Source organism: Oryza sativa, chromosome 12, assembly GCF_034140825.1.
Source record: "Oryza sativa Japonica Group chromosome 12, ASM3414082v1".
In the NCBI taxonomy this organism is placed as follows: Eukaryota; Viridiplantae; Streptophyta; class Magnoliopsida; order Poales; family Poaceae; genus Oryza; species Oryza sativa.
Genome location: NC_089046.1, coordinates 17,956,438 through 17,972,042, shown reverse-complemented (window position 1 = coordinate 17,972,042; position 15,605 = coordinate 17,956,438). Strand labels below are relative to the sequence as shown.

At 41.3% G+C, this 15,605-nt stretch overlaps 1 protein-coding gene and 1 pseudogene across 1 annotated transcript; both read right to left on the bottom strand.

Moving 5' to 3' along the window:
* Positions 1–653: 653 nt before the first annotated feature.
* Positions 654–1,832, bottom strand: LOC107279597 (wall-associated receptor kinase 3-like; annotated as a pseudogene).
* A 211-nt stretch (positions 1,833–2,043) lies between these two features.
* On the bottom strand, positions 2,044–9,222 carry LOC9270777 (wall-associated receptor kinase 2). Its single transcript, XM_015763484.3, has 3 exons — positions 8,236–9,222; positions 3,207–3,329; positions 2,044–2,525 (listed from the first exon to the last, which is right to left on the bottom strand). Exons 1-3 carry the CDS (start codon positions 9,170–9,172, stop codon positions 2,197–2,199), a joined length of 1,389 nt encoding a protein of 462 aa, XP_015618970.2. The 5' UTR covers positions 9,173–9,222; the 3' UTR covers positions 2,044–2,196.
* Between the last annotated feature and the right edge of the window lie 6,383 nt (positions 9,223–15,605).

Sequence of the window (15,605 nt, the reverse complement as noted above, 5' to 3'; positions counted from 1 at the left end):
AGTCCATCATGACCATCATGACAAAGCCTTCACTCGCCTTTCACTACCGGATTCGGTCCATCGGTGCCAAGCCTCTCCCCGCATGGTCCATTGTAGCCGAGCCTTGCTTGCCCTTCACCGTTTTGCCATAAATAGCCACTTCATACCCCGCATCATCAATGTCTTCACTTGCTCCTCATCAAGGTATAATGTCCATCTTCTAGCCTAGCTTTGCTTTCTCTTCACCGGTTTGCCATAGATAGCCATTTCATACCCCGCATCATCAATATCTTCACTTGCTCCTCATCAAGGTATAATGTCCATCTTCTAGCTTTAATCTTTTAACTTGATGCCGGAACTTAACCTAATCTCACCAACTCATGGAAATAGTTAGTTCCAACAATGGGTTGTCATTAATCACCAAAACAATCACCGCACTCTTAGGATCATAGATATTCCAATCTCCCCTTACAAGGCAACTCTAGTGCATAGATCTTTCAAATCCAATTAATGTATACAGAGTGGCCTTAGTCCTTTTTGTAACATGAAACAAAGCCATGGCATTTTCTTCTTTTTACAAAAGAGCATTACACAAAGGAAAAAAAATGTAGAAAGTAGCAATATATTCCTCTACTAAACAATATTATGGCGATTAGAGACGCGGAAACACGATATCATCTAGGATACCTTTCTAACGACAACATCTCATCTTCCATGCTGTGTCTACTTATTAGTACTTCTTCGATGTCCCCTCTAGCTGATATGCAATGCCCTGCAACTCGGGATACTTCATATCTACTTGGTTCTTTATTATATGGAGCATGTTTGGTTTTAGCTCGCAAGTTTTCAAGCCTTATTTCCACTTCTCTCATTGTTGGTCGGTCTTGTCCATTCAACTTAGTACACATTGCCGCTAGTGTTGCTACTTCTTCAACCTCCCCATTCTCCTCTTCCTTGACTTGGGGATCTATTATTTCAACCAATTTGCCTTCTTCCAGTAGTGAGGCAAAATGTGGAACAAGACTATCACCTCTATCAGTCCTATAGATAGGCTTTTTTCGGGTAAGTAGTTCTATAAGAAGAACACCAAAACTAAAAACATCACTTTTGTTGGTTAGACGACCGGTATAGTAGTACATGGGATCTAGGTAACCAATTGTTCCTTGAACAACCGTAGTCACTCCAGTCTGATCAATTAGAATGTACCTTGAAGCTCCAAAGTCTGATATCTTTGCTGTTAAATTATCATCAAGAAGTACGTTAGATGCCTTGATATCTCTATGGAATATTGGTGTTGTTGCGGCTGAGTGTAGATAGACCAAGGCTCTACTAACTTCAAGTGCAATCCTTATTCGGTCCACCCATGATAGAGATATAGGTCCATCGACGTGAAGATGATCATCAAGAGATCCATTTGAAATGAATTCATAAACCAACAATGGAACTTCTGTCTCAAGGCAACATCCTAGAAGCTTCACCACATTTCTATGATTCACTTGGGAAAGGATTGCAACTTAATTTATAAAATCATCTATTTCTCTTTGCACTACAATCCTTGATTTTTTAATGGCAACAAAATGCAAGTCTAAAATTCCTTTGTATACAATGCCATGTCCTCCACCACCAACTTCACGAGTTTTATCAAAATTGTCCGTTGCTTTTTCTAGCTCCCGTAAGGTCAATATCATTCTTTCACCAATATTTGCATTTTGTGACATCAATTGTTGCAGGAGTAGCCCATGATTTTGCTTGAAAAATATCTCTTTCATCCTTTTCACCTTATGTAGCTTTATTTTCTGTACTATGAAAGGTGCAGAAAGTGCCATAATTAAAATACGAGCAATGCTACACATACTAAATTTTTCTTACTAAACTTTTACTAACAATCATCTCAACCGTTTGATTTAAGTAGATGGAAGTTATAAAAAAATCTAGATGGACTCATAGCATGACACATCAGTGTTAGTAAGAATTTAGTAAAAAAAAGTTAGTACGTATAGCCTTTTCCTTAAAATACTTATGCCACCACTAACTCCCAAACCAATTGTTAAACCTGAAAATTCGTAAAGGAAAGAATTCAAGAATTTGGATCAAGAACATACATAAATAAATAAGTAATATGTGTGTGTGTGTGTGTGTGTGTTTGTTACTCCATTTGTCCTAACAGTAATACAATCATAGCATTCAAAAGACAAACTAGTAGGAAAGGAAAATATCTTAGATGTCTTGTAGTAAATAAGAGGTGGTTGGGAGTGGGATGGTGGTTGGGGCTAAGATGGAGAAAATTTGAACGAGAGGTGTTTGGATAGAAAGTAGTACTCTATAATTGTAATCTTCTTTATAAGATTTGAATGCTTGGATTGTATTCTTTGATGGAGGGAGTACAATATTGGTACTTGACACAGAATGCTTGATCTTAATACACCCTCCTCTTATTGTTGGATCCCCCTCGGTTCCACTGTGGCAATGGCATTGAAAACTCCCAAACGTATTCACACATTGTCCATAGCATGAGTAAGATTCCGGGTGCATACACTCATCAATGTCTAGAAGAAATATAACATAGAAGAATATATGATGACCAAATTAATTAATCATGGGAAAGAAGAACGATAACAAGTCAAGAGAAAAGCCAGATTAGTAAATAACATAGCCATATATGGGGAGCCAATATTGCATAAAACTCTAGCAAGCTAACTACTTCCTATGTTCACAAACACAAATCATTTTGATAAGCATCCGACTAAAGTTTCAAAAGTTTGTCTCATCGTCTTTTTAAATATATATTTAGAAACAAGTAGTAACATTTTTAACTCAAAACAAATATATTATGAAAATATACTCAATTATAGATTTAATGAAACTAATTTAGTGTTGTAAATATTATTATATATATTTATCTACAAACTTGATTAAATTTGGAGTAGTTTGACTTTAACCAAAATCAAAACGACTTATTATCTGAAACGGAGGGATCACATATACATGTTGTTAGAAATTGTTTATTAAAAATATACATTGTAATATTTAAAATGTTTATTAAACATAATATATATTGTAATATTAGAGATGTTTATTAAACATTGGAGAGCACAAATTAGTGGTCGAAGTTATATAATTTGAAAGGGAGTAGCTATATTTATGGCGCCATATTTTTCAAAAAAAAAAACAATCGGACTTGATGATGCCTAACTGAATACTCCCGCTACTTAGTTAAGTCGTTATACCTTTACATCCATTTGGAATTGAAGCATTGCCCGTTAAGCCGAGAGGACACTGGCAAAGATACCCTCCTTCTGTGTTCTTGCAATCTCCATAACAGTAGCCAGGGGAATGACATTCATCGATATCTAACAAATAATCATGAGCGTATATTTTAGTTAGGCGAGTCATTGAAACATTAATGAACCTGAAGAAATAAAGGGACGTACCAATGACTAGGATATTAATTTCCTCTGATTCTAAATGTAAGTATTTTATAATTTTTGACAGAAACAGTCCTTTTAAATGTATGCACAGATCGAAAGAAGGAAAATAACCTTACTGCTCATCATTTATACTAAAGAGAGTGGTAACACATTTTTTTTTAGAAAAATCAAACATAGGTAAAACAGAAAAGATAATGCATAAAAGTTCTAAAACAACTTGTGTTAGTACTAATATTCTTAAATAGATGTCATCTAAAATTACTTTATGCAACCAAACCTTGAAACTTTAAATGATTGTTTAATGAAAACATTAGAGAAGAGAAAATGGTAATTGATATATTATTTGTCATAAAAAACACTTATATTGTTACTATACTTTTAAAGCTTTCATAAACATACATAGTTAGAAAGTAATGATAAATTGTGTATTGAAGATTGCGTAGATATAAACTGGGCAAAAACAAATGGAGGTAGTATTTAATTAAGACATATATAGTTGAGCATTCTAAGTGCCCTATTCGGTTCATAGCAGGATTGCAATTTTGGTTCAAAATTTCCAACCCGGCAAGTGATTATCTCGGCCAAGATTTCCTTTTTCTCTCAGAATTTTGCAAATTTAGTCAAATTCAGTTAAATTATGTTAAAATTTCAAGAAATTTTGGCCCAAAAATCCAGAAATTTCAGGGATTTTGGTAGAACCGAAATGAGCTAAATTTTGGGTGAAATCGAAATTGTAATCCTTGGCTCATAGGATTTCCAAATCAAGAAATTACGTAAAGTAAAGGATTAGAATATCACATCTATTTAATTCCTTAGGAATTTTTCCAAAAAAGGTTTCATCTCATCCTAAGAACCGTACTCCTTCCGGATTGAAAATACTTGTCGTTTAAGACAAGGGCACGGTCTTCAAAAAAGTTAAAAATAACTTTGACCATTATTTTTTATTATAATATGTATAAAAATATTTTAAAAATATATATGATTTTATTAAAGTACTTTTTAAGACTAATCTATGCATATAGTCACCATATTTGAAAGACAAATATTTTTAAAATGATTCATAATCAAAGATTTTAAAGTTTGACCTTACTCTTGTCTAAAACGATACAAGTATTATCAGCTCGGAGAGGGTATAAAATAAGCTCGTAAGACTACCATCCTTAGAAATTTGGTAAGATCCATTCTTATGAAACAAGTGATATATGTTGAAAAAAATCCTAAGGATTCAATTCCAACAATTGTTAAAAAAACTAGGAAGGTAGCCCGCGCATTCGCGCGGGCATGCGTCGTACGCCAAGTTTGAGGTATTTATAAAAGCGACATTTAACAGGAGAACATCTGCCACGATTTCTCCATACATTATTTTTGTCAGCATTAATTAATTCTTTAATAATATTCTAACCTATTAGATTTATATTATATCAAATATAAGTAGTATCTATAAGTAATTATTTATAATATTCTTCATCATTTAAAAAAAAGGTAGATTTATTTTTTTTAGAAAACATGTCAACGAAAGTAAAAGTAAGTGTAAAATAAAAATTAAGGTGTTTTTATTTTTTTAATTGTATAATATATTATCATAATATGTTAAAGGATGAATTGGGTGGGACATTAATCTACACAAAAAATGCACGGGTTTATATAGCCTAATATGATTGATATATTTTGAGAGGCGATCTACCTATGAACATTTCATGTAGAGTGAATGAGAGGCTCCACGCAACCTAGCAAGAATACAATAACGTCGAAATATCATTGCACAGTAATATTTTTAAAATGTCATGTACCATGAATAAACACTTGTTACAAACAATGGTTCTACCGGTTTAAAAGGTACAGGAGCGCACACATGCATGTTATGCAGTGAGCCAGACAGAGATTCTGATAGAATTTGTTTTTTCCGAAAAGATAGATATGATGGTATAAAAATTGGGTCCATCGGTTTAAGTGGAAACCGATGGTCGATTATATGAGTGTTTTTGTAATTAATAGAATGCCACATAGCGACTTAGAAGTGTTTAGGAGTGCTAGGAGCAATCATATGTATGATTTAGATGCTATGATCATTTTAAGATCGTTTATTTATCTTTTAAATTTAAAATATCATTTATTTACAAAAGCATCAAGATCAATTCGTATATGTAAATAGCCCCCACGTGTATGTTGTGAGGAATTAATAAAGTTTTTTTATGAAGAAATTAATTAAGTTGGTAGAAAGTCATTAGATGTCTAATAATGTACTTTTAATGGGTTTAACAGTTTCATTAAAAAATAAGCTAGCATATTTTGATTTTCAATGACAAATTTTAATATTTTCTTTTATTTAGTGGAGCACTCAAGATGGATGTAGGTCTAGAATGCAATAAATCTAATATAGATATTAAAATTATATATTTATTTGAAAAATAAAAATAGATATATAATTTATGGTACAAATAATTGTAAAGACTCGTAAAATTAATCCGGCCTTTATTAAAAAGTCTAAAATAGCACGTTTAAGTATAAATTAGTTAATATATTTCTTTGTTAGTTTAATGCGTACAGAATGTAACGATATAAACTTTATAAACTTTATTTAAATAGTGTATTATTTGAAAATAATGCTCCACATAAAGGGTTCACGTATACCTTTATTTAATGGGTAAAAATATAGTGGTGTAAACTTTATTTTGGAAAGAGATATATCATAATATAATCATATAAGTTATCTACTACTACTTAAAAAATAAGAGGTGCTTCCATCGTCCGTCAAAAAAACCGGGTGAAAAAAAACCGGAACGAATCCGATTCATCAACGCGGTAAAAGAATATGTCCGATTCCACAAAAATAGGAAACAAACTCCCATCTGTTTTCGTTTGAGCTGATTAGGACTTTGTTTCTGTTTGGGCGAATAGGACTTGGTTTGAATTATACCAAGTCCTATTCGGTTAGCATCACCAGGAGAACAAGTGCATATATACATACATAGTATAAAAAATCATAGCACATAACAAAGAATCACATGCAGCCTTATAGCACTTTGCAAAAAAACAAAAAATTAGATCGAAGGGGGTCGCCGCTAGCACACATATATCCAAATAAAAACAAAAAATTAGATCGAAGGGGGTCGCCGCCGCTGCCGCCGTCGCCGTCGCCGTCGTTGCCGAACCGCCGCCGTCGCCGTCGCTGTGGATCCGGTGGAGGGGAGAGCACCGCCGCCGCCGCCTCCCCTCCCGCTAGATCCGCCGGCGGCGGCGGCAGAGGGCACTCTCCGGTGGTGGGGGAGAGCGCCGCCGCCACCGTCGGTGGTGGGGGAGGACTCCACCGCCGCCGCCGCTCGCGGGAGGAGGGGCGCCGTCGCCGCTGCTCGCGCGGCGCCTCCCCACCCGCTAGATCCGCCGCCGGTGGTGGGGGAGGGTGCTGCCGCCGCCGCTCGCGGGAGGAGGGGCGCCGTCGCCGTCGCCGCCGCTCGCGGGGCGCCTCCCCTCCCGCTAGATCCGCCGCCGGTGGTGGGGGAGGATGCCGCCGACGCCGCCGTGGGTGGTGGGGGTGCCGCCGCCGCCGCCATCGGTGGTGGGGGAGGGGCGCCGTCGTCGCCGCCGCCGCTCGGGGGCGCGGAGGAGAGGGCGGCGAAGTGAGATGGGAGGGGGGGAATGGGCTAGGGTTCCGCGGCTGAGAGGGAGTGGGTTTTGTTTCCCCACTATTGACGCTCGGTCGTCCGATCAAAACCCTAGAGATCGGACGGCCGGTGTCGTCCGGGCCGAAATCGGCCCAAGAGGGATCGAGAGTGAGGCCTCTTTTTCGGCCCAAGCCCAGGTTGCGGCCTGGGGGAGGAAAAGTGCGCCCGCGCATGCGCAAAAGGCCGTGGGCCGACCGGCATAGGTCGGAAATAAGTCTATTGTTGGTCCCTCGAGCCGAAAAACAGAGAATAAGTACATTTTTAGTGCTCATTTTTTCAGAAGCATTACAATTATAGTTCTATTGAATATGTTTATTTCGAAGCAAACCTATAAGAAAGTATTTTCTTTCTTTTTCCAATTAAATAATTGTTAAATGATGTTTGTATTAATAAAATTAGCAATTAAGCTCTGAAAATTCCAATAAAATTCCAAAGAGCGTAACTAATTATGGAGAATTTAATAAAATTAAATTTAACCATGTCATTTTATTTAACCATGGAGAATGGAGAATTTTACTTGTAAATTTATTTAATTATACACATACCTACTTAAAAATACCAAATATTTCAGCGAATTTGTATTTTAATTAATTGCATATTTTTCTGATCTGTAAACTTCCCGGTGCAACGCACGGGCACTTTTGCTAAACCAAACAACACTTTTGGTCAATATACACACTCTGTAATCACCCGGTGCAACGCACGGGCACTTTTGCTAGTGATTATATAAAATTTAACTATATTAACTGTTATCTCGATTATATATATATGAAAAGAAAAAGGAGGGAGGGAGATGGAACCGTACGTACGTACGTACCTACGGATGGTGTGGAATTGTACGTTTTAAGATCAATATAGTTAATCTGACGGTTTCTAATAGTGGACCCACTATTTTAAAATCAACGGATAGATGCTTTTCTTTTTTCTCAGAATTTCTTTGATTTCTCTAATTTATTAGAGCGCCAAGTGGCGGCTTAAGAGCGTTTGTAGGAAGATTAATGGACTTTTAGTATATAATAGATAGATAGATAGATAGATAGATAGAAGATAGAAGATAATAGATAGAAGATAGAAGATAGATGTCCTAAGGTTTCATATAGAAATCATTTAAACCAAACGAGCCCTAAAACGACCAACATTAATCATCCGAGCGAGCACACACGTACCATGGCATCCACCAGCAACGTAGGGATTTCCTCGGTAACCCTCCGAGCAGACGCAGCTATACCCAAGGAGGGTATTACCACCACCCTTGTAATCCTCACAAAAGCTGTGTTCGCTGCGGCACTCGCCGCCGGCCGTCGAGTTCGCCGGCGTCGAACACGACGAGTTGCTTCTGATCACAAAGTCTAGCGTGGCCGGGAGCGCCGCCGGAGTGGCGATGCGGCCGGCGATCTCTTCCGTGAAATTCAGCGTCTCGTCCGTGATGTAGGCGATGTACTGGAAGTCGAAGCTATGGAGGTTCTTCTCCTGCAGCTGCTTGATCTGGATGGTGTAGGAAGGGTAGCCCAGCATGATGTTTGCCTGGCAGCAGCCGACGCCGGAGCACTTGCCGTTCCAGGCGTCGATGATCGCGATGGTGTGGCCGTCGCCGCCGTCGCCGTCGTCGTGAGCCGCGGCGTCGTCGCCGCCGCCGACCGGTGGGCAGACGGCGGTGCAGGAGCTGACCAGGTTGTCGCTGTGGCGGCGGTCTCCGCCGCGGAGGTCGACGCGGGCGTTGCATCCCATCAGCGCGATCGTGTTGCGCCTCGACACGACGAACGGGCCCCCGTCGTCGTCGGCGGCGGCGGCGGCGCGCCATGTCGTCGTCGCGTTGATGACGCCGCGCTGCACGTCGTCGGCGGGGTCGAACGCCATGGCGGTGGCGTTGACGCGCAAGGTGGAGTTGGGGATGGAGATGTCGAGCACCTGCACGGTGCCGTCGCCCATGAACAGCCTGGTGTCGTTGCTGCTGCAGGTGAGGTTGAAGCCTGGGTGGTAGCAGCCGGGCTCCACGCCGAACGGGTACTCGAAGCTGATGTCGCCGCAGCGGGTGGTGCAGTTCGTCGGCGCCGCCGCCGCCGCCACCGCCGTGAACAGCACGGCGGCCTGCAATCCTCTCATCTCGATCAATATAATGGTGGTCGTGAAAAGGATTTTCTTGTAACCTACTGGCTAATGAACCACTGTATAAATAGTACACATAAGGTAGCTTACTTGATATGATGAGGTCACAGAACGAAGCTACGACCGATCGAGGAGTTAGGTCAGGTCCGCGTGCGTGCATGAAATTATATATATTCCACTCTACGCGGAAGTCGCGGATAAACAATGCTACACCACCAAATAAAGTGGTGAATATATATATCAGCCGCGGTATTTGTACCCTCTTACACCAAACACACGAGTCATAAAGTATTCTTCTTCTTTTCCTCTTTCTCCTTTGAAAAAATCATAATCACTACCGGTTTCAAAACTTCAAATACTGTTAGGTTTCGAAACCCACAATACGCATGTGGTACAGAAAAAGCCAATGACAACTATCACTATATATTGGTCCAAGAATCGAGAATGATAATGTGTTAGGGCAAATCAAAACCGGGTGGATAGTTGAGGGATGGTGGTTGGCGAGTAGAGAGGGATAGGAGAATAGAGGGGCATTGAACAGTGGGGAGGCTAGGGTTATCAAATCTGACATCGATCCCTAGCCTCCTCACTGTCAGATGCGGCCACTAGGAAAGCAGCGGCAGTGGCAATGTGTAAGGAAAGGACGAGATTAAGAATAAATCTATTAACTTATTAAAGGAATAGAAAAAGGAGCCTCCACGTTCGCTCTCGCTGCCTAGAAATTCTCATATTAATTAGAGAAAAAGAAAAACAGAGTCCATATAAAAATAAAATTTAGAAATAGTTGAAATTCGGAATTAAAATAATGAATATTGGAAGAGGAGACTATAGTCCATATAGAAATACAATTAAGAAATAATAGAAATTCGGAATTAAAAATAAGGAATATTAGAAGTAGAGTATAGAGTCCATATAGAAATACAATTAAGAAATAGTAGAAATTCGGAATTAAAAATAAGGAATATTAGAAGTACGTAGAGTATAGAGTTCATATAGAAATATAATTAAGAAATAATAGAAATTCGGAATTAAAAATAAGGAATATTAGAAGTAGAGTATAGAGTCTATATATGAATTTAAAACTAACTAAAATTCAAAATAAACATAATAATATTAAAAGTAGAGTTTAGAGTTCGTATAAAAATAAAATTTACAAATAACTAAAATTCTAAATTAAAAAAACATGGGAAGAAAAGTCTAAAGTCAATATAGGAATACAATTTAGAAGTAACTAAATTCGAATTTAAGAATTTAAGAATATTGAAAGATGATTTTACAGTCCACCTAGAAATACAATTAGAAATAATAAAAATTCAGAATTAAAAATAAATAATATTGGAAGAAGAGCCTAGAGTCTATATAGAACTACAATTTACAGATAATGAAAATATGAAAAAAAAAATTAAAAAAGAAATATTGAAGACAAGTCTAGAGTCGATATAGGAATATAATTTACAAATAACTAAAATTTGATATTAAAAATAATTAATAACTAACACATATATCAAATACAATATGAATATTACATATTAGTAGTTTCGTAAAGTTAGTACAAAATTTAAAATTATGTTGTCATTTTAATATATTTGAATAATACATAGAGAAAACATATATGATATTATATGGGAGAAAATATAATGATGCTAACCGCGCGCTAGTTAAGATAAGAACAAAAGGGAAGAAGGTCTATTTTATAAACCCTAAATATTCTAGTACTGGTTTTTCTCGTGAATTAGTAGTGAAAATTTTACTTAGTAGTTCTTCCAGCCGTGGTAGACCGACACGGATTTAAATTTGTGTAACTAGCTAGTGCTTCCTCGTGTTGCTTGGAGAAGAGTATAGGGTGGGGTGGTTTAAGTGAACAATACACAAAGTTTAGGGCTAAACGATGTATCAGGTCTATATATGTTCAATCTTTTGTGGAAGTTCACCCGTACTTCTTTCCATGCAGGAAACGATTTTGCTATAGATTTTTGACAGATTTTTGGGTGAAGGTACACAGATTTTCTGATGTATGATTTTCTGTTGCGATTAATGATTAATTCTAGACGTATGATTATTCTAACGTACGATTTTGTATGCCCTAGACGACATTAGATTCTTTTTTAGTTTTATCTGATTTTACAACATCATTAGTGCTAACATTTTTACAAATAATTTTGCAAAAGATATATCGGGTTTTTTTTTAGATTTATCTTTAGTTAGATGAGAAAGAAAATCATTCTACGAGAGAAAAAAACTAAAAGTCGCATCGCTGCGGAACTCGATCCCGCGCACGCACTTGCCTCTACAATTGCGTTTTTCTGTGTACTTACATGGGATTCCCATGAGTTACATTATAGTTATATGCATTTTAAATTATACTTACATTATAATCATACTGTAGCTATATTTGATGTGATTTTTATAATATGTCAAGTGATATAAAAAAGTCCTGTCAGGGAATGGCAGATAGTAATCAAGTCTAAATTAAACTATACAAAAGAAATCGATCCATGTGAGAATCGTGCAAAAACAAGATAAACTTGTTTGTACTGGGTGCGCCATTGTGCCCACACGCCGGCGGCATAAATAATCCCATCCGTGGTTTAATATAATTCATGCAAAGTGTACTTGTTAGTGTACTTAATTTGGGTGCTCCTTTTTTGCTTTCCGGTGAAATTGCTGGGAAAAAGTTTTCATTCCCCTCTCTCTGTTTGGTGGCATGCAGTTGCAAAGGGCCAAAAGCCATGTGAAACTTCCCACCCTTTCGATCGGCAGAAGCATGTGTTCTAACAAACTGTGGGTGGAGGTGGCAGCCGCTCACACTGCATATAACCGCGATGCATATTTTATTAAACAAGGTAAAGCGACTCGATGAATAAATTCTTTCGGGGCCATAAATACCGTAAGAAATGTTTTCTTTAAAGGAAATCCACAGGAGAACCAGGTGTACTCATCTCTCGACCACCCGAAGACAATCCTGATAGGTGGTGAGAGATTATTACAACGTTAGTCGAGGACCAGATGTAGTCATTTCTCGATCACCCGAAGGCAAGTCTGATAGGTGGTGAGAGATCACTACAACGTTGGTCGAGGACCAGACGTAATCATCCCTCAACCACCCAAAGGCTACTTATAGGCGGTGGGAGATTGCTACAACGCTGGTCAAGGACCAGGTGTAGTCATCCCTCGACCACCTGAAGGCAACTGATAAGTGGTGAGAGATCGCTACGACGCTGGTTGAGGACCAGGCGTAGTCATCTCTCGGCCATCTAAAGGCAACTCTGATAGGTGGTGACAGATCACTACAACGCTGGTCGAGGACCAGATGCCTAAGACAACTGATAGATGATGAGAGATTGCTTCAACACTAGCCAAGGAACATGTCTAGTCTGTCAATGTTATGGATAACACATACCCAATAATCTTGGGTTAAGCTCGACGGGGTCCACCATATACCAAGTCTTATAAAGAATCATTCCTCGCATATGGAAGGTATTCCGGATAAGGAAGGAGAAGCAGAGTTCAAGTTGAAAATTACAAAGACTACTCGAATCGTATCCATATTTGTCTCCCTAGTTTTTCTTGGACAAGAGGACATCTGTGGGTATAAATACAAGACCCCCTAGAGGAGAGGGGGGACGCTCAGTCAGAATAGACACCAATACACGCTGCCAGACATCGACATCAGAGATAAGCCAAGACATACCCAATTCGGTGCCACAGAGGTAGACAAGAGAGATCTAGCACTATCTCTGATCTCGTCAAGTTTGCATTCGAGGAGGAAGACTATCCCATCGTCTACTACGTGTGGTGTTCCATGCCGCCAAGTCGACGACGACAAGATAGGTTATCCCAAATATTTTACTTGCGTGATTTCGATGAATAAGAGCAACACCGGCTTCAGCTAACAAGAGTAGGGCTATGTCACGCCCAGAAATTTAGCCCAAATTTCCAGACTATTTTGTGTATTAAATCCCTGTCCAGGACCAGCCAGGGTACACAAAACGACAAGTAATATACAGTTCCAAACATAAATAAAGCGTAAAATACTTACAAAAGAGGCACTTAGTCCTCGCACCGAAACGAAAACAGCAGCAGCGGAAAAAGGCGATCCTAGCGGGGCTTCAGCTCCACTCCACAGGCAAAACTCAACTGGGGTCTGAGCCTTGGTCCTCTAACTTCGTCTTCAGCTCAGAAGCACTACACTTCTGAAAAGGGGGAATAATAGCAAGACTGAGTACAACCACCGTACTCAGCAAGCCACACCAACGATGCAGACGTGCAAGGGGAACACAAGGACGGTTTGTGGCTATTTGCATAAAGGCGGTTGTAAAACATTTTATTTAGCAAACAGTAAAACTGTTGAGTAATTAAAGTAACATTAAAATCTCCACTGATCAACGCTACACCACGTTGAACAGGCCCAACCAACCCACCTGTACTACAGTGCATTGGGTCGATTTATTAAGGTGGGACTAATCACGGTGAATCTGGTCGACCGCCCATAACCGCGGGCACGGCTATTCGAATAGTTTTACTCTGATCAGAGGTGTACAACTGTACCCACAAGACACAGCCCCACGACACGTTTCCGTGCGCCGACATGCCACCACGACATACCGGAAAGAGGCCGTGACAGGACCCTTCGCATAACCCCCTCTAACCGATCGCACCACACCTTAGGGTTCGCCCCCGTCCCCAGCAGGCAACGGGCAGCCCCCCTTTCGTGCCGCGGTGAATCCGGAAGCCGATCAACCGGACACCCCGGCCGACCCAACTCCATCACGCCCACCCTCGCCTGGGTACGTCGGCTAGAGAAAAGCTACACTACAAGCCCAGCCGTTGCCCACGCTGGCTTGTGGTAAGTACGATAAGTTCTTCCAGGGCATCCCGCGAACCGGTCCTTAACTGCCATGGGTGCGACCAGCAAAACCATGCACCCACAGCCCACCATTCAGTCGCATTTTAGTTGGATAATTACGACCATGAAGCATGGCCAGGTGTCTCGAGCACGCAGCTCACTCTGATACTAAAAAGGTCTAATACTGCAATTATCCCATCAACTGAGCTAGTGGTAATTAAGCATGGCTAAGCATATAGTTCTAGCTAGGTCACATAAGTAACATGAGCTAGTCGATTCATTACCCAAGGTTGACAAAGAACAGATATCAAGTAAACATGGCACAAGCGAGCAGATAGGTAAAACCCTGACCCCATGTAATTAGCAAAACATGCATATTTGTTTGCAAACAGTAAAACATTTGTAAATTGGGATCAACATGCTCAAGGGGAATGTGTGACTTGCCTTGCTTCTTCAAAACAATCTTCCGAACTCTTTTCCTCGCGACCGCGGACTTCCGAAACGACGGAAACTACACGCTGGCACGCAAAACGAGGAAAAACTCTAATAAAAACCAAGGAAACAGTACATAAAAACTAAACAAACATGTAGAGCTCAATTTTAGATGAATTTTGCAAGTTGAATGGCTCAATTCGGAGTTCGAATGAATTAGATATGGATTTTAGAAATTTTGAGCCATTTAAATGAATTTCTAGAATTAAACTCGATTTATTGCGCAATTATTATTTATTTTTACAAAGGAAATGGTCCTCGCTGACGTCAGCAAGGGGCGGCCGGCGCCGACACGCGGACCCCACACGTCAGCGAGTCAAAGGGGGAGGGCGCATGGTGGACATGGTCCACACGTGCCTCGGGTGCGCGTCCACCACGTGAACGGCCCAGATCGGCCAAGGCCGATCGGACGGCTGGGGACAGCCGGGCGGCGCGGCCTGGCCAGCGCTCACACAAAGCTGGCGGCGGCGGCGGCCGGGACCGAAGCGACGGCGGCACACGGGCCGGGCGGCCACCGGCGGCGGCGGCACGGCGCGCGCAAGCACGGGAGGCGGCCGGCCAAGGGGAGAAAGAGGGAGGGGAGAGGAGTGCTCACCGAGGGCGGCGACGGCGAGACGACCACGGAGAGGCGACCGGCGGCGGAAAGGATGGCGGCGGTCGGCACGGGAGTCGACGAGAACGGCGTTCCGATGACGCCCGACCACGGCGGAGCCACGGCCGAGGGGCGGTGGGATGCAGCGAATGCGGTGGAGGCGGTGGCGCGGCGTGAGGTAGATGGGGATGGCGGCAAGAGGCGGCCGGTTGGCGGCAGTTAGTGGTGGGGCTCGGGTTTGCGGCGGGAATGGTGCTTCGGGGGTGGATTTGAGGAGTGGGCCGGTGGCCGGGATGCGGCACGGAGCGGCGGCGCTGTGGGAGGCAGCCGCACGACCGGGCGAGGTCGGTATCGCCGGCGGGGAGCGGCTGGAGACGGAGGGAAGAGCGGCGGCTCGGTTTTCACGGTGGGGTGGTATTTCGGTGGTGGTTTGGGGGAAAAGGAGTGGAGGCCGGGGCGCGGCACGGCGAGGCGAAGCCGACGGCACACACGGCGCGGCG